The sequence below is a fragment of the Mobula birostris genome, chromosome 31 (genome assembly GCF_030028105.1).
Source record: "Mobula birostris isolate sMobBir1 chromosome 31, sMobBir1.hap1, whole genome shotgun sequence".
In the NCBI taxonomy this organism is placed as follows: Eukaryota; Metazoa; Chordata; class Chondrichthyes; order Myliobatiformes; family Myliobatidae; genus Mobula; species Mobula birostris.
In genome coordinates this window covers 37,272,126-37,290,425 of record NC_092400.1, presented here as the reverse complement: position 1 = coordinate 37,290,425, position 18,300 = coordinate 37,272,126, and the positions used below count along the sequence as shown (strand labels likewise).

The 18,300-nt window shown below is 46.1% G+C and overlaps 1 protein-coding gene across 3 annotated transcripts in view; it reads right to left on the bottom strand.

Annotated features, from left to right (window-relative positions):
• LOC140190674 (unconventional myosin-XVIIIb-like) overlaps positions 1 to 18,300 on the bottom strand; it is a 462,061-nt gene that overhangs the window by 54,125 nt on the left and 389,636 nt on the right. For all 3 annotated transcript variants that reach the window (XM_072247443.1, XM_072247444.1, XM_072247445.1), the window contains one exon: positions 12,730 to 12,867. In XM_072247443.1, the coding sequence (XP_072103544.1) occupies positions 12,730 to 12,867 (138 nt within the window). The remainder of the gene's footprint in view (positions 1 to 12,729; positions 12,868 to 18,300) is intronic.

Below are 18,300 nucleotides of genomic sequence, written 5' to 3'. Positions count from 1 at the left end.
GGCAGTATCTGTAGGAAGAGGTACAGTCGACGTTTCGGGCCAAGGCCCTTCGTCAGGACTGCATTCATTGCATATGAGAACTCTCAGTACGTGTCCAAGTTCATCAGGAGATGTGAACGATGGAACACTGCGTTACAGAGTACAGTGCATCTGAAAATGCCTTAAAGCTAAAAAAAAGCTTAAAGAATTGTTGGGTTTGGCACACACAAGCCATGAAATCATCATGGCAAAGGAGGAAATCTTCTGGCTTCCCTGTAGAACAATCTAATTCATTGCAGTCCCCAGCTCTATCCCTGCAGCCTGGTACATTTATTTTCCTCAGACAACTATCCAACTTCCTTTTGAAATCATTGGTGGTGTCACAGAGCACTTCAGCACAGAAACAGGCTCTTCAGCTCGCCTAGTCTGCACCCAAATATTATTCTGCCTAGTTCCGTCGACTTGCACCCGGACCATAGCTCTCCATACCCCTCTCATCCATGTACCTATCCAAGCTTCTCCCTGGTTCCATTGACCCACACCCAGATCATAGCCCTGCATACCCCTCTCATCCATGTACCTATCTAAGCTTCTCCCTGGTTCCATTGACCCACACCCAGATCATAGCCCTGCATACCCTCCCATCCATGCACCTGTCCAAACTTCTCTGGCAGCTCGTTCCACGCTGTCAGCATCCTCTCAGTGAAGTGGTTCCCCCTCATGTTCCTCTTAAACATTTCACCTTTCTGCCTTAAGCCATGACCTCTAGTTCTAGTCTCACTCATCCTCAGTGGAAAAGGCTTGCGTGATCACCTCCATTTCTACAAATCTTATGGGTGGTGAGATCTGAGTCATTATCACTCACTATGCAAAGAAGTTCCTCTCTGAATCCACCCCCATCTCTCCACCTCTTCCCGAGCCCTTAAATCCATTCTCCCTTGTAACTAACAGAGACAGCTTAATTGTGTCTACTTTTATTTAAACCTGCTATGATTGTGTCCATCTCTCTCAGACTTCAAACCTTCCCCACCACCTTCTCCCCAGGGATCACAACTCAACTTTACCCAATCTAATGTGGTAGCAAATACCCTTCAGCTCTGGAATCCGAAGTAAATCTCTGCTCTCTTACCCTGCCTAAAAGCTTGGCGGCCAGGAGTCACACAGTGGTCTGTAGCTAGTGGAGTTGTTGCTCACAGCTTCACAAGGGTTCATTCTTGTTCTCTGGAGCGGGTGGAATTCATGCATTCTTCTTGTCACCGTGAGGGTTTCTTCCCACATCTCAAACATACGGGGGTGGGTAAGCCAACTGGCTGCAGTAAATTATCCTGTGACCACAAGGGTGTCTTCCAACATCCCAAACACATGGGGGTGGGTACGTTAATTATCCGCAGTAAATTTTCCCTGGGATACCTCGAAGCAGTAGAGTCTATGGGTAATTGATGGGAATGAGGGCAGAGGACTCATTTGCGTCAAAAGCTCCATTTCTGTTCTGTGTGACTCTATAACAGGACACAATCTCCTCGCTGTGATATCAACAGAGTTTAGTAAAGCTTAGGAACACCTTGATTGCTTTCGCACTCAGTGCTTCCACTTATGAAGCCCAAGGTCCATCATGTTTTGCTAATTACTGTAAACACAAAATATTCTGCAGATGCTGGGGTCAAAGCAACACACACAAAACGCTAGAGGAACTCAGCAGGTTGGGCAGCATCCGTGGAAATGAACAGTCAACTTTTCGGGCCAAGACCCTTCGTCAGGACTGAAGAGAGAGGGGGCAGGGGCCCTATAAGGAAGGTGGGGGAGGGTGGGAAGGAGAAGACTGGTGGGTTCCAGGTGAAAAACCAGTAAGGGAAAAGATAAAGGGGTGGGGTAGGGGAAGCAGGGAGGGGATAGGCAGGAAAGGTGAAGAAGGAATAGGGGAAAACACAATGGGTAGTAGAAGGAGGCAGAACCATGAGGGAGGTGATAGGCAGCTGGAGGAGGGGGCAGAGAGAAACTGGGATGGGGGAAGGGAGGGGAGGGAATTACTGGATGTTGGAGAATTCAATGTTCATACCAAGGGGCTGGAGACTACCTAGATGGTATATGAGGTGTTGCTCCTCCAACCTGAATTTAGCCTCATCATGGCAGTAGTGGAGGCCATGTATGGACATATCGGAATGGGAATGTGAAGCAGAGTTGAACCGGGAGATCCTGTCTGTTGTGGCGGAGCGGAGGTGCTCGACAAAGCGGTCCCCCAATCTGCGTTCGGTTTCACTGATATAGAGGAGGCCACACCGGGAGCACCGGATGCAATAGATGACCCCAACAGACTCACAAGTGAAGTGTTGCCTCACCTGGAAGGACTGTTTGGGGCCCTGAATGGTGGTGAGAGAGGAGGTGTAGGGACAGGTGTAGCACTTATGCTTACAGGGATAAGTGCCGGGTGGGAGATCCGTGGGGAGGGACGTGTGGATCAGGGAATTGCGGAGGGAATGACCCCTGCGGAAAGCGGAGAGGGGTGGAGAGGGAAAGATGTGCTTCGTGGTAGGGTCCTGTTGAAGGTGGCGGAAGTTGCGGAGGATAATGTGCTGGATCCGGAGGCTAGTGGGGTGGTAGGTGAGGACAAGGGGAACTCTGTCCCTGTTGTGGTGGCGGGAGGATGGGGTGAGGGTCGAAGTGCCTTAAAGAAACCACAATCCTTAAAGAAAGAGGACATTTGAGATGTCCTCCTCTACTGCCATGATGAGGCTAAACTCAGGTTGGAGCAGTAACACCTCATATACCGTCTGGGTAGTCTCCAGCTCCTTGGCATGAACAATGAATTCTCCAACTTCTGGTAATTCCCTCCTCCTCCCTTCCCCCATCCCAGTTCCACTCTGCCCCTTCCTCCAGCTGCCTATCACCTCCCTCATGGTTCTGCCTCCTTCTACTACCCATTGTGCTTTCCCCTATTCCTTCTTCACCTTTCCTGCCTATCACCTCCCTGCCTCCCCTCCCTCACCCCTTGATCTTTCCCCTTACTGATTTTTCACTTGGAACCTACCAGCCTTCTCCTTCCCACCCTCCCCCCACCTTCTTTATAGGGCCCCTGTCCCCTCTCTCTTCAGTCCCGACAAAGGGTCTTGGCCCGAAAAGAAGTTGACTGTTTGTTTCCACAGATGCTGCCCGACCTGCTGAGTTCCTCCAGCGTTTTGTGCATGTTGCTAATTACTGTCTCAGTTCATCCTGCCACCTGAAAAGATGGTTTCTCGGCTCTTGTTCCCCTTTTAGAATGGTGTCTCCACGCACCCCCCCCCCCGACTTCTATTCCAAAACGCACCACGTCACAGTGGATGAAGTCCCATCACTGAATTGACTGCCCACTTCCCCTGACTCTCTATACGATGTTGACCCACCTTATTCTTTGCTATACAGTACCAACATCAGTAAATTTTGAAATTATAAGCTAAGACGATGCTCCCCGGTTCCAAATGATCTCATAACGAGAAACAGCCTCTCAGTAGCAATCCCCTTCTGTCATGGCCCAGATCGGGGTCTCTTTAAATTTACTTTGTTTATGTTATGATCCGGACCGTTGACTCCCTGTTTCCCTTTGGTTCCCTGTTTTCCCGTGTCCCTCGGCCTTGGTAATTTTTAGGCAATTTATTCTCGACTGAACCGATAGATTATAGTCTCCGGCTTTCAGCCATTTGGCGTGAGAGCGTCTGCAAAGTCACCAAAGGTACGGCGTGCCATGCCAATGTCATCTGGCTGGAACAAGCCTAGTCTCCGCTGGAGGCGAGTGCCAGTAATTCGCCTTTCCTCACCGGAGCAACCCTGTCAAGTTACCCCGCCAAAGCGAGCCTGCAAAGTTTCCTCAATGAGGTGGGTCCGTCAGTTAACCCGCAGGAGGGAATCAAGAATCGCTGTCTACAGTTCCCGGGCCGAGTTGAGAGCTCACCACTACCTGGCAGCATCCATGTACCGAGTCAAGACTTGGCCCTGGCGGCATCCAAGTACCAGGTCAAGTCCCGGCCCTGGCGGCATCCAAGTACCAGATCAAGTCCCGGCCCTGGTGGCATCCAAGTTCTGGGTCAAGTCCCGGCCCTGGTGGCATCCAAGTTCCGGATCAAGTCCTGGCCCTGGCGGCATCCAAGTACCAGGTCAAGTCCCGGCCCTGGCGGCATCCAAGTACCAGGTCAAGTCCCGTCCCTGGTGGCATCCAAGTACCAGGTCAAGTCCTGGCCCTGGCAGCATCCAAGTTCAGGGTCAAGTCCCGGCCCTGGCGGCATCCAAGTTCCGGATCAAGTCCCGACCCTGGTGGCATCCAAGTTCTGGGTCAAGTCCCGGCCCCGGCGGCATCCAAGTTCCGGGTCAAGTCCTGGCCCTGGCGGCATCCAAGTTCCGAGTCAAGTCCTGGCCCTGGTAGTCTGGGATTCTTGTCCTACCCCGCTGTCTGAATCCCTTCTCTGCCCCTCTCGCCTCTAGCCCTCGTCTGCAGCCCTCACCTGCACTTCGGTCTAGTTCTATCGCCGGAGCTAGATAGGTACTGTCTGGTGTTCTTTCGTGTTGGTCTTGTCCTGTCCTCACCTCCGTGGGGTAAGTCAGGCCGTTGCTCTGCAGGGGGTCATGTCTTGTCTTGTCTGGTCCTTGCCTTCGTGGGGTAAGTCTGGCTGTCTTGCCATTGCCCCGCTGGGGGTCATGTCTTGTCTTGTCTTGTCCTCGCCGCCGTGGGGTAAGTCAGGCCATCTTGCCGTTGCCCCATGGGGGAGTCATGAGTTCCGGCTCTCTGTTTTGTGTGCGAGTCCCGGTCCTATATCCTGTACCCAAGGAGGGGTCCCGGCTCTCTGTTCTGTGTATGTATCCATGGTTCCATGTACCTGCTCTCCCGAGACCGAGGCTCTGTTTTTCTATGTTCCTCCTCTCCCTAGCCCATGTCATGTCCATGCCTGGTTCTGGGGTCCGAGCCCGGGTCACGACCCACGTACTGTGTCATTGCCCAGTCTCTGGCTCGGAGTCCATACTGTAGCCTCTTCATGTCGCCGCTAGTTCTGGGATCCAATTCCGAGTCCCAGCCCAGACCCCTAGTCCCAGCCTAGTCGTAGTCCTGAGTCCTTGTCCAGTTCGGTATTCTTGCTCCTGTTTTGTTCTCCTGGTATCAAACAATAAACTCAATTTACTTAACCTCACAAGATGTGTCTTGCATTTGGGTCCACCCTTGCTCCCAATGCCCCCCCCCCCATTGTGACACCTTCAGAATCTTATGTTCTTACTGGAACTGAGCTGTTGGGCCAAATGGCCTAGCTCTGGTGTCTTATAGTCTTGTACGAGGTTCTGAAGGGCATTCTTCTCATGCTTCTAAACTGTAATGAGCGAGAGCACCCCTTGCTCAGTTCTAAGCTGTAATGAGCGAAAGCACCCCTTGCTCAGTGCTAAACTGTAATGAGCGAGAGCACCCCTTGCTCAATTCTAAGCTGTAATGAGCGAGAGCACCCCTTGCTCAGTCCTAGCACACTGTCTCAGCTAATGGATAAGCAGCCAGAGTTCTGGACCAGGTTCAGAGACACAAATTCAAATCCTACCACAGCAGATGGGAAATTAAATTTCAAGTAATTAAGTAAATCTGGGATTTAAAAAGACAAGCTATGCTCAGTAACAGTAACCATAAACTACTAGATTGTTGTAAACTGACCTGCTTCACTAATGTCTTTCAGAGACAGTAGTGATCCACATCAGTTTTACAATATCCTTACCCAGTCTGATCTACACACATAAAATGCTGGAGGAACTCAGCAGGCCAGGCAGAATCTATGGAAAAAAGCACAGGCAATGCCTCAGGCTGAAACCTGTGGATGCTGCCTGGCCTGCTGAGTTCCTCCAGTGTTGTGTGTATTGCTTGGATTTCTAGCATTTGCAGATTTTGTTAGTCTGACCAAATGTGATTGCTTTCCCTTAACTGCCTCTTCAGCTTAGGGGCAGATATGGACAATAAATGTCAATACTTCCAGTGGTACCTACACACCAGGGATGAAGGAAATAAACTCTGAAAACAACTCCTTCCCAGAAACTGGAGTGGATTCCAGCCCTTTCTGTTTGTGTCAGATTGGCAGCATTTGAAGATTTTTGCTTCCATGCCAGGCCAAGGTCGATACTGACTGGAAGACCATAAGATATCGGAGCAGAATTAAGCCATTCGGTCCACCAAGTTTGCTCCACCATTCAATCATTGCTGATTTTCTGTTCAACCCCATGCTCCTGCCTTTTCCTGAAAATCTTAACACTCCTATCAATCAAGAACCTATGCATCTTTGCTGTAAGTTTACCCAATGACTTAGTCTCCACACCTCTACAGCAGAATCCACAGATGCACTAGCCTCTGGCTGCAGAAGTTCTTCCTCGCCTCAGACATCCCTTTATTCTGAGGTTGTGTCCTCAGAACTTAGGTTCTCCATCCAGGCCTTTCAGTATCTAGTAGATTTCAACGAGATCCACACTCCACCAGTCAATCCCTCGGAACTCCATTAAGGCCCAGAGATATAGAACCCTCCTTTATATTCAATCCTTTCATTCCTTGGGTCATTATTGTGGACTTCCTCTGGACTGTCAAGGACCAGTACATCGTTCCTTTGAACAGGGCCTATCTATAATTGTACAAATTGCTCAGAATATTCCAAACCCAAAAGCTGATGAGAATGCATAAGCATGCTGAAAGAGTTACCCAACACCACCATAGGGGTGACTTTAAACTCCAGTACTGAAGGAAGAGACACTTATTAACATGAACCGTACTTGCAAGACACAATTACAAATCATCATCATGAGAGCAAAGTTCAGAAGGAAAAACTAGTCTGGGCAGAATCACAGTCACTATGTAGCTGAACTGCAAGACAACATGATTTGAATAAATCAGTTTTTTTTGTATTCAAGGTGTTAATCTCTTTCTAAAACATTTCAGCAGACAGCTAAGCCTTTCTGAAGACTGTAGGAATCTAGAGTGAGTCATTTAGCAGGAGGTTGGGAAAAATAGCTGCAAACTGTTAAGATTAGCCATGCAATTGTAGTTGCTCTGCAGATAAATATCCTCACTGTATTAGCCCACCAGGTTAACCGTACTTCCTATGAATGGATAAAGTGGATAAATGGATTTGACAGATTTAGAGTTGCATAACCTGAAAGGAATCAGATTAAGACATGGACATATTTGGACAGCAGGGAAGGGATGTGTTATACTTTTCACAACAGTTTAAGAGCTACTAGGGGAAACACACAAGTGTAGAGAATCAATTTCAGTTGAAGCTAATTCCATTCAAGGAACAAGAGGTAGTGGACACTCCATCCAGGCATGCCAGAAGGAGAAGATTCGCCCAAATACCCATTTTAATGTGGATAGAGGTATTTTCAAAAACGCCTGGTGTGGACGCCTATCATTTTTACGTGAAACTGGCGTTTTCAAAATTATCCGGTCTACTGTGGACATAGCCTTAGTCCAGTCACCATGAGTTTCTTTGTTTAACAAAGGAGTTTGTTGTCAACGTAAACAGGAGGAATTCTGCAGATGCTGGAAATTCAAGCAACACACATCAAAGTTGCTGGTGAACGCAGCAGGCCAAGCAGCATCTCTAGGAAGAGGTACAGTCGACGTTTCGGGCCGAGATCCTTTGTCAGGACTAACGAAGGGTCTCAGCCCAAAACGTCGACTGTACATCTTCCTAGAGATGCTGCCTGGTCTGCTGCGTTCACCAGCAACTTTGAAGTTTATTGTCAAGTTGCAAGTGTAACAATGAGCAAGAGATTTAGAGATCATAGTTAGGACTGGAATGAAAGTTTGTCAAGGCAATGAGTCAAGTAGGGCAGGAGCTATGCAGAAATGTGAAGTAGTGGTCAGTTTGAGAACACTAGGCAGCAGAAAACACAAGAGATGGGTGCTCATGGCAGCAAGATCCCATTTATAACAGGCCACAGAAATGCGCATGCACAGGCCACAGAGCCGCGCATGCACAGGCCACAGAGCCGCGCATGCACAGGCCACAGAGCCGCGCATGCACAGGCCATGGAACGGCAGAACCTCGCATACAAGGCACTGAACGACAGAACCTCACATAGAGGCCACAGAACGACGGAACCTCACATACAAGGCACTGAACGACAGAACCTCACATACAGGCCACAGAACGGCAGTATATAGGACAGACTGCTAGGGGCTTTCGGACTATATTTCTTGGCACCTAGGGGTGTATGATAGAATTGCAGTTGGCGTAATTACTTTACATCGACAGTGATCAATGATGAGGGTTTAGTTCCAGTACTATCTAGGAGTTTGTATGTCTCCTCGTGGCCGCGTGGGTTTCCTCAGGGTGCTCGCGTTTCCTCTCACGTTCCAAAGGTATACAGGTTGGGGTTAGTGAGTTGCGGGCGTGCCATGTTGGTGCCGGGAACGTGGCAACACTTGCAGGCTGCCCCCAGCACACCGCAAAAACAACAACGACGCAAAAGGTGCGTTTCACTGTACACGTGACAATGAAAACAAAAACTAATCTTCATGTTTGATGCAGGGTTGTTAGCAAAAACAGTACTTTCATCTTGTGTGTTCAATCAAAATGAAAACAAATATTAATATGCAGGGATGAAAAGTAAGCAAACTTTTCAATTGTCACTGAAGGGTACACTGACAAGTTTCGAATCAATATGTAACGGATACTTGGACTAATTCAATCAATCCTCTATTTCTGTGTCAGTTTATACACTACACAATACAGTTATATAATGATTGGGATTTTATGGTTGAAATCACACAATAAATCTTGTTCACACATACGCTGTTAAAAGTGTAAACTCAAGATGGGCTAGTGATTCCACACACCTCTGCAAAGTGCATTGGCTTGCAGGTTTCTTGGACAAGGTCCCAATTAGGGTGACCTATTAAAACCTATCAAATGGTGAAAAGCCTTGATAGAGTGGATGTGGAGAAGATGTTTCCTATGGTGGGAGAGTCTAAGACCAGAGGGCACAGCCTCAGAATAGAGGGGCGTCCTTTCAGAACGGAGATGAAGAGGAATTTCTTTAGCCAGAGCGTGGTGACTCTGTGTAATTCTTTGCCACAGACAGCTGTGGATACCGAGGCTTTTTGTATATTTAAGGTGGAGGTTGGTAGTTTCTTGATTTGTCAGGATATGAAGGGATGCGGGGCGGGGGTGGGGGAGGCAAGAGATGGGCGCTGAGAGGAAAACTGAACCAGCCATGATGAAATGGCGGAGCAGACTCAATGGGCCAAATGGTTCGATTCTTCTCCCACGTCCTATGGTCTTAATGTACTCTCCAGTAATGAGTTGAACTGATCAGACTTTCCGCAACGCGGATGCTGGAGGGAATTAGGCAGTCAACAGTTTGAGCCGAGAAAAGAAGGGTCTCAACTCGAAATGCTGACTGTCTATTTCCCTCCACAGAAACTGTTTGACCTGCTGAGTTCCTCCAGCATCTTGTGTGTGGCTCCATTTAGAGTAAATGCAGCCTCCTGCGGCTCCATTGATCACCTTCTCTTGTTTATGAACTCCTACTTCTGTAAAATACTCTGAGAAAGCCTTAACAACTACTCTGCAGCTCGAACATAACATTCTATTATAATTGAAATGCTTCAAAATGATAAAGTGGTCCCATACCTACAGGAAAAATATCAATAAGACTGAGAGAGTGCAGATAGAATTTGCTAGGATTTTGTCAGGGCTTGAGGATGTGAGTTACAGAGAAAGGTTGCCTAGAGTAGGACTTCATTCCCTGAAGTGAAGGAGAATGGGGAGATTTGATAGAGGTATACTGTACATGATTATGATAGGTATAGATATGTATCATAAATGTGAGCAAATTTTTTTGCACTGAGGTGGGATCGACCAACATTTAAGAGGAATTTGGGTAAGTACATAGATTGGAGAGGTATAGAGGGCAATGGTTTGGGAGCAGGTTTACAGGACTAGGCAGTTGAATAGTTTGGAATGGACTAGGTTGGCCGAAAGGCCTGTTTCTGTGTGTAGTGTTCCATGACTATGATAACACACACTTCTTTACAATACTTCACTTGTAACTGGACATCACGATTGTCATAACCATTATTGTACTTTCTGTAAACTGTTCGTTACAAAAAGTGCTTTATACTTTTTGATTTGCATTCTGTGACCACCAACCCCGCCCCCCCCGCCACTTCAGTGATTGGATGCCCAGCTGAAATGATGACATCACTGTTGCTGGAGACTGGGAAACTCCAAACTAATTGAATGATGTTAGGTCTCCTCAGCTTAGAATGAGTGGTTCACTGTTTAGAAATGAGGTTGTCCATTTAAGGCAGAGATGAGATTACTTTGCTCTCTCTAAAAGGATCGGGAGCCTGTGGAGCTCCCTTCCTTAATGGATGGAGGAAGGAGGGTCTTTACAAGGGCAACAGTTTGATATGCAAGGGGGTGAAAGGTTCCAGGGAGAGGTGGGAAAACTTGGAATTGAGTTTAAATAGTTAAATCAGAATGGCACAGTAGTGCAGTGGTTAGCATAACACTTTACAATACCAGCAACCGGGGTTCAGTTCCTGCCACTGTCTGAAAGGAGCTCATATGTTCTCCCCGTGACCGTGTGGGTTTCCTCCACGTGCTCTGGGTTCCTTCCACAGTCCAAAGACGTACTGGTTGGTAGGTTAGTTGGTCATTGTAAATTGTCCTGTCATTAGGGTAGGATTAAATCAGGAGATTGTTGAGAGACACGGTTGGAAAGGCCTGAGGGTCTACTCCCTGCTGTAGCTCAATAAACCGTCTGGATGGGTATTCTGTCTGATAGACAGGGGAGAAGAGAGACTGCCTGGGTGGGTATTCTGTCTGATAGACAGGGGAGAAGACAGACTGTCTGGGTGGGTATTCTGTCTGATAGGAGAGGGGTGAAGAGAGACTGTCTGGGTGGGTATTCTGTCTGATAGACAGGGGAGAAGAGAGACTCTCTGGGTGGGTATTCTGTCCGATGGGACGGGAAAAGTGAGAATGTCTGGGTGGATATTCTGTCTGATGGACAAGGGGAAGAGAGACACTGTCTGGGTGGGTATTCTGTCTGATAGACAGAGGAGAAGAGAGACTGTCTGGGTGGGTATTCTGTCTGATAGACAGGGGAGATGAGAGACTGTCTGGGTGGGTATTCTGTCTGATAGACAGAGGAAAAGAGAGACTGTCTGGGTGGGTATTCTGTCTGATAGACAGGGGAGATGAGAGACTGTCTGGGTGGGTATTCTGCCTGATATATGGGAGAAGAGAGATTGTCTGGGTGGGTATTCTGTCTGATAGACAGGGGGGGAAGAGAGACTGTCTGGGTGGGTATTCTGCCTGATAGACGGGAGACGAGAGACTGTCTGGGTGGGTATTCTGTCTGGTAGACAGGGGGGAAGAGAGACTGTCTGGGTGGGTATTCTGTCTGATAGACAGGGGAGAAGAGAGACTGGCTGGGTGTGTATTCTGTCTGATAGACAGGGGAGAAGAGAGACTGTCTGGCTGGGTATTCTGTCTGATAGACAGGGGAGAAGAGAGACTGTCTGGGTGGGTATTCTGCCTGATAGACGGGAAAAGAGAGATTGTCTGGGTGGGTATTCTGCCTGATAGACGGGAGAAGAGAGACTGTCTGGGTGGGTATTCTGTCTGATAGACAGGGGGGAAGAGAGACTGTCAGGGTGGGTATTCTGTCTTTTGGACGGGAGAAGAGAGACTGTCTGGGTGGGTATTTTGTCTGATGGGAGAGGGGAGAAGAGAGACTCTCTGGGTGGGTATTCTGTCCGATGGGACGGGAAAAGTTAGAATGTCTGGGTGGATATTCTGTCTGATGGACAAGGGGAAGAGAGACACTGTCTGGGTGGGTATTCTGTCCGATGGGACCGGGAGAAGAGAGACTGTCTGGGTGGGTATTCTGTCTGATGGGACGGGGAGAAGAGACACTGTCTGGGTGGGTATTCTGTCTGATAGACAGGGGAGAAGAGAGACTGTCTGGGTGTGTATTCTGTCTGATAGATGGGAGAAGAGAGACTGTTTGGGTGGGTATTCTGTCTGATAGACAGGGGGGAAGAGAGACTGTCTGGGTGGGTATTCTGCCTGATAGACAGAGGAGAAGAGAAACTGTCTGGGTGGGTATTCTGTCTGATAGACAGGGGAGAAGAGAGACTGTCTGGGTGGGTATTCTGCCTGATAGACCGGAGAAGAGAGACTGTCTGGGTGGGTATTCTGTCTGGTAGACAGGGGGGAAGAGAGACTGTCTGAGTGAGTATTCTGTCTGATAGACAGGGTAGAAGAGAGACTGTCTGGGTGCGTATTCTCTCTGATGGACAGCGGAGAAGAGGGACTGTCTGGGTGGGTATTCTGTCTGATAGACGGCAGAAGAGAGACTGTCTGGGTGGGTATTCTGTCTGATAGGAGAGGGGAGAAGAGAGACTGTCTGGGTGGGTATTCTGTCTGATAGGAGAGGGGTGAAGAGAGACTGTCTGGGTGGGTATTTTGTCTGATAGACAGGGGAGAAGAGAGACTGTCCCGGTGGGTATTCTGTCCAATGGACAGGAGAGAAGAGAGACTGTCCTGGTGGGTGTGGTCTTTGCTATTTCAGAATCAGAATTAGAATTCAAATCATGTTTTTTATAACGGACATATGTCGTCTTTTTTGTATTCCCTTCCAAACAGACAGGATTCTCAAGTGATTCCCAGGTTGATGTAATGGTTTAAAAACTTTGACAAGGACAAGAGAATAATTTAAGAGAAAAGAACTTCAAAAAATGACATAACTCACCTCAAATCTCTTGAGCTGTGCCCTCTGGAACTCGAGCTTGTTCTCAAGATCACAGATGGTAGCCTCCTGCCGGCTTACAATTCCACGTTCCACCATTGAGTTTTCCATGAACTCAATCCTGCTCTCCGCCACCTGCAACTGAGGTTTGAGAAAGACGAATTACACACAGTGAACCATGACTCAGGTAACAGAAAACAATCGGACTGTCTCTCAGTGGCAACGGGGGTGGATTAGGTCGCAAATTCGCTGCCTCCCAGCTCCAGAGACCTGGATTCAATCCTGACCTCGGGTGCTGTCTATGTGGAGTTTGCACAATCTCCTTATGACTCTGTGAATTTCCTCATGTGCGCTCTGGTTTTTCCCCGAATCACAAATACATGCCGTTTGCTTTATTTTACTTTACTTTACTTTATTGTCGCCAAACAATTGATACTAGAGCCTACAATCATCACAGCGATATTGGATTCTGCGCTTTGCACTCCCTGGAGTACAAATCGATAGTAAATGGTAAAAATTTAAATTATAAATCATAAATAGAAAATAGAAGAGGGAAAGTAAGGTAGTGCAAAAAACCGAGAGGCAGGTCTGGATACTTGGAGGGTATGGCCCAGATCCGGGCTGGTTAATTGACCATTGCAGACGAGTGGAAGGAGTCAATGGGATGCGGTTGGGCGGGTGGTGGTGGGAAGGATGAAAACTAGGATTAATTTCGGAATCAAGTAATAGTTGATAGCCAGTACAGACTTGATGGGCTGAAGAGCTGGTTTCTATGCTGTCTCTCTGCATGATTCTGACTCTAACTCTCACTGTAGGTACATTGCACCTTTTCTTGATAAAGTCACTACATTATATCACTGGAGAAGGAGGGATGCTCTGTCACGGCAGCAAGTGCTTAAAATGATAAACTGGTTTGTAAAATGCTATCTTGCATTTTATGATAATTTACAAATCCAATGAAAGAAATAAAATGATAAACTGCTTTACCATGGAACTAATGGAGGATAGATGTTAGCAGGCCTTAGGTGGGTCATAGAATCATAGAGCACTACAACACCGAAACAGGCCCTTCAGCCCATCTGGTCAGTGCTGAACTTTTATTCTGCCTAGTCCCATCAGCCTGCAGCTGGATCACAGTCCACCCTCCCCTCCTATTCAAACTTCTCTCAAATGTTTCAATTGAATATGCATTCACATTTCCGCTGATGGTTCATTCTACACTCACATCCTGCCCCTCTGGTTGAAGAACTTCCCCCTCATGTTCCCCTTAAATATTTCACCTTTCACCCTTAACCCATGACCTCTAGTTGTAGTCTCACCCCAAACTCGGTGGGAAAACCCTGCTTGTAGTTATCCCATCTAAACCCCTCACAATTTTTGTTTGGTGGCGAAATGGAGTGATCAACACCAAAGGAGGTTTAACGTGAGGGTCTGTGTTACATTTTGACCAGAAAAGAGAGGTCACATTGACCAAATGCTATAATCCTCAATGGACTGTGGAATCACGGATCTGAGTCTGTGTGTGGGAGAATCTCTAGAGGTGGCACAGTGGCTTGAGTGAGTGTTGACTAGATGAAATAAGATCATGGGCTTCATTAATATAGAAACACTAAAGTACAATTCTGAAAGATAATGCTGAACAAGCACAGATTGTGCAGCTGTTGGAAATCCTGAGCAACGCACACAAAATGTTAGAGGGACTCATCAGGTCAGGAGGTATCAGAGTAACCAGAGCACTGTGTCCAGTTCTCATAGAATCAAATAGTCATACAATTTGGAAACAAAGCCTTCACCTCATACCACTCTGACTCCATTTGGTCTGTAGATTCTCTACCAAATGTTCATCCAGGTGTGTATTCAGTCTGAGCAGTCAAGGCTCCAAACACACCTCTGCATGAAAAAGATTTTCCTCAAATCTTACCCCTTACCCTAAACCTGTGCCCTCTAGTTTATATCAGTCTCCTGAACCAGTGTGGATAACTTCACTCACCTCAACTCTGAACTGATTCCACAAATTATGTTCTCACTTTCAAGGACTCTACAACTGATGTTCTCAGCATTGTTTATTTATTTATTTTTGCATTCTTTTGCACATAGCTTGTTTGTCAGTCTTTATAGTTTATTAATTTTGTGTTCTACTGCGAATGCCTGCAAGAAAATGAACTCAGGGTAGTACATGCTGATATAGATGTATTTTGACAACAAATTGCCTTTACTTTAGACACCTCTGCCATGGAGAAATGTTCTTCTATCGATGCCGCTCACTATTTAGAAGTTTCTATATGATTCCCCTCTCAACATCTTCTGCTCCAAGGGAAATAAATCCAGCCTCTCCTCGTGAATGAAACATTGCATCCCAGGCAACATCTCCTCTTAATGTTCTCCAGTGCAATCACACTCTTCCTAACTATAACTGCACACACTTCCAGCTGTGGCCTAACGGTGTACCATTTATAAAGTTGTACCATTAAAGATTAAAGATCTGTCACATGTATATTGAAGCATGCAGTGAAATGCATCATTTGCATCACGGACCACACAATCTGAATGTACGTTGGGCAGCACACAACTGTCATCATGCTTCCCACACCAACATAACATGCCTATTCACTTTTGAACCCTAAGCCGTACGTCTTTGGAAAGTGGGAGGAGACCGAGGCATCCTCAGTCATGGGGAGAATATGCAAACTCCTTGCAGACAGCAGCAGGAATTGAATCCTGATTGCTGACCACTGGCACCGTGATACCATTACGCCACTGTACTTCCTCTTAAATTTCCTGCTTTTAAGTTTTGTGCTTCAGCTAATGAGGACAACGATCCCAAATGGCTTCTTCACCACGTCACCTACCCATGCTGCCACCTTCAGAAGTCTTCATATTTGTGTACTTCATTCCCTGTGTTTCAATACTCCTTCAAGACCGACCACTCATTGTACATGTCCTGCCTTTACTGGTCCTCCCAAAGCACATCACCTTGCACTTATCAGGATTAAATTCAATCTGCTGTTGTTCGAGCCATTCTTACCAATTGATCAATATCTTCCTGTAGTGTACAAATATCTTGTCCTCATTGTCCTGCAGAATTAATGTACTGTACTTAATTTACATGCAGAGTGTGGGCTGTACCTATGTGCCTGTGATGCTGCTACAAGTGAGTTTTTCATTGTACCTGTACCTCATTGTAGTTGGGCATATGACAGTAACTCTATTTGATAATAAGCTCAATTATCCTCCTCCCTTTGTCAACAATGCCACCAATTTTCCTGTCATTTGCAAAGTTATTAATCATACCTCCTACATTCCTATCCAGATTGTTAGTGCATGTATTATGAAGGAAGGAAAGGCCCTAGACAAGGAGAAATAAAATATACTACAATGATTTGGAACTGGAATTAGTTACTATTGTCACGTGTGCCAAGATACAGTGAAAGGTTGTCTTGCAAACTGTTCATACAGGTCAGATCATTACACAGTGCATTGAGGTAGAACAAGATAAAAATAAAGAATAAAGTGTAACAGCTACAGAGAAAGTGCAGTGCAGGTGAACAATATGGTACAAGGTTATAAAGAGGTAGATTGCCAAGTCAAGAGTCCAGCTTATCATACCGGAGAACTACTCAATAGTTTTGTAACAGCAAGGTGGAAGCTGACCCTGAGTCTGATAGTACTTGCTTTCAAGCTTTGGTATCGTCCGCCCAATGGAAGAGAGGCAAAACGGGAATGTCCAGGGTGGGTGGGGTCTTTGATTATGCTGGCTGATTTACAGAGGCAGCGAGAAGTTAGACGGGCTCCATACAGGGGAAGCTGTGGTTCCAGTGACAAGAGATTCCAGTTGTGAAAATAGACTGACAGATGTTTGGAAGGAGATTTGATAGAGGTTGTAGAATCTAGATGATTTATATTGGGGATATAGAGAGGCCTGTGGATAATTCAAGATGCAGGGACAGAGTTGGAAGTGACAGATAAACTACTGAGAAGAGGCAAGAAGATAAATATTGATCAAACAGTAAGAAACAAAGGCTGAAGTTGTGGTGAATGAGCATTCAACTGCACCTATCAATGGAATTGGATAAATGAAGTTTAGAAAAAATACTGGGCTATGGAGATAAGTATGGGAATGGATAGATTGAATTGCGTACAAAGACACGGTATATAAACAAATGGATGAATTTCAAAATCAAACATCCACTCTTCACAAGTGGTAAGGCAAGTGGACCTTCCACAAAACTTGCAGTAGAGGTCAGGATAACAGCATCAGAAAGAAAAGATAGTAACAGCAAAGAAACCTTCACTGTTTCAAAGACTCGAACCAGAACAGGAAATAAAGACTTGCATTTATATTGCAACTTTACTTCTCTTTCAGGAAGTCCCATTGCGCTTCTTAGCTAGTGATGTATGGTCAAGTTTCTAACCAGTAGCTATTCTGTAAACAGAAAAACTGTTTGTGTCTGAGAGATACCAGGCTACCTCAGATGACTCCTCCTCTTGCCCGTCTTTATGTGGTATTGGAGCCTCTCTCATCCACCTAGACAACTTCATCTAAAATAGGGTAACTCTGGCATCAGTAATAGTGCCCAATGCAGCCTAGACTTGCATTCAGGACTCAGAAATGAGACTGGACCTGAAGCCTTCCAACTCAGAGAGGGGAGAGACACAGTCAACAAGAGGGCAAAGGCTCTCAAGCACTGACATTGCTGAGTACTACTGAAATACTGACTGGCAAAGCTTGTATCTAGCCAGGCTATAAATAGACATGCCATTCCTTGATAAATCCATCATGCTGGAGGTACAGCAGCTGAAAGACCCACTCCTGAAGGTTCAGCAGAAACTTCTTCCCCACTGCCATCAGGTTCTTGAAGTGACCTAAGAAACTCAAACCCGAACACCTCAGACTATTTATTTTCTCTCTTCCTGAAATTGCACGAATGCCATTATGCTATTTTTATTGTTGTCATGTGAGTTGTGCATAATTTATGTTGTTAAATTGATGTTAATTTATGTTTATAATGTGTGGTCTGCTGCTATAAAATGCTAATTTTCATGGCATGTGTACCTTGGGTATGTATACTCATTACAACACACTTGAATTTGAATTTAAACTTCAAACTTCAGAAAAGAATCAAAACTAATTGTGCAGACTTGTAGAATTAGAACCAGATGATCAAAGGAATTTTCTGTGATCCGGAGACCAAAACTTGCAAGAGATCTTGAGAACAGGTGTTCTTGGAAACACATTCTTCAAAGACCTATCAATGGATGAACAAGGCTCGGGCTTCCTTTTAACGTACACTGTACAATGACTATTTTTGTCATTTTCAGACAGATCAAGGTTTCAATATCGCATATTCTAACTTTCACAGAGAGAGGGGGAACCAAAAGGAAATTTGCGATTCAGTGCAATACAAACAGAGCAATTTATGTATAATCTTTAAAACTCTTTGCATGCACCTTTAAACAATTCATTATTGGTTTGCAGAAGAGTTCCAAGCTTTAGGCTAGACAACTAAGCCTGCTAATAAACGCAAACACGAGGAAATCTGCAGATGCTGGAATTTCAAGCAACAAACATAAAAA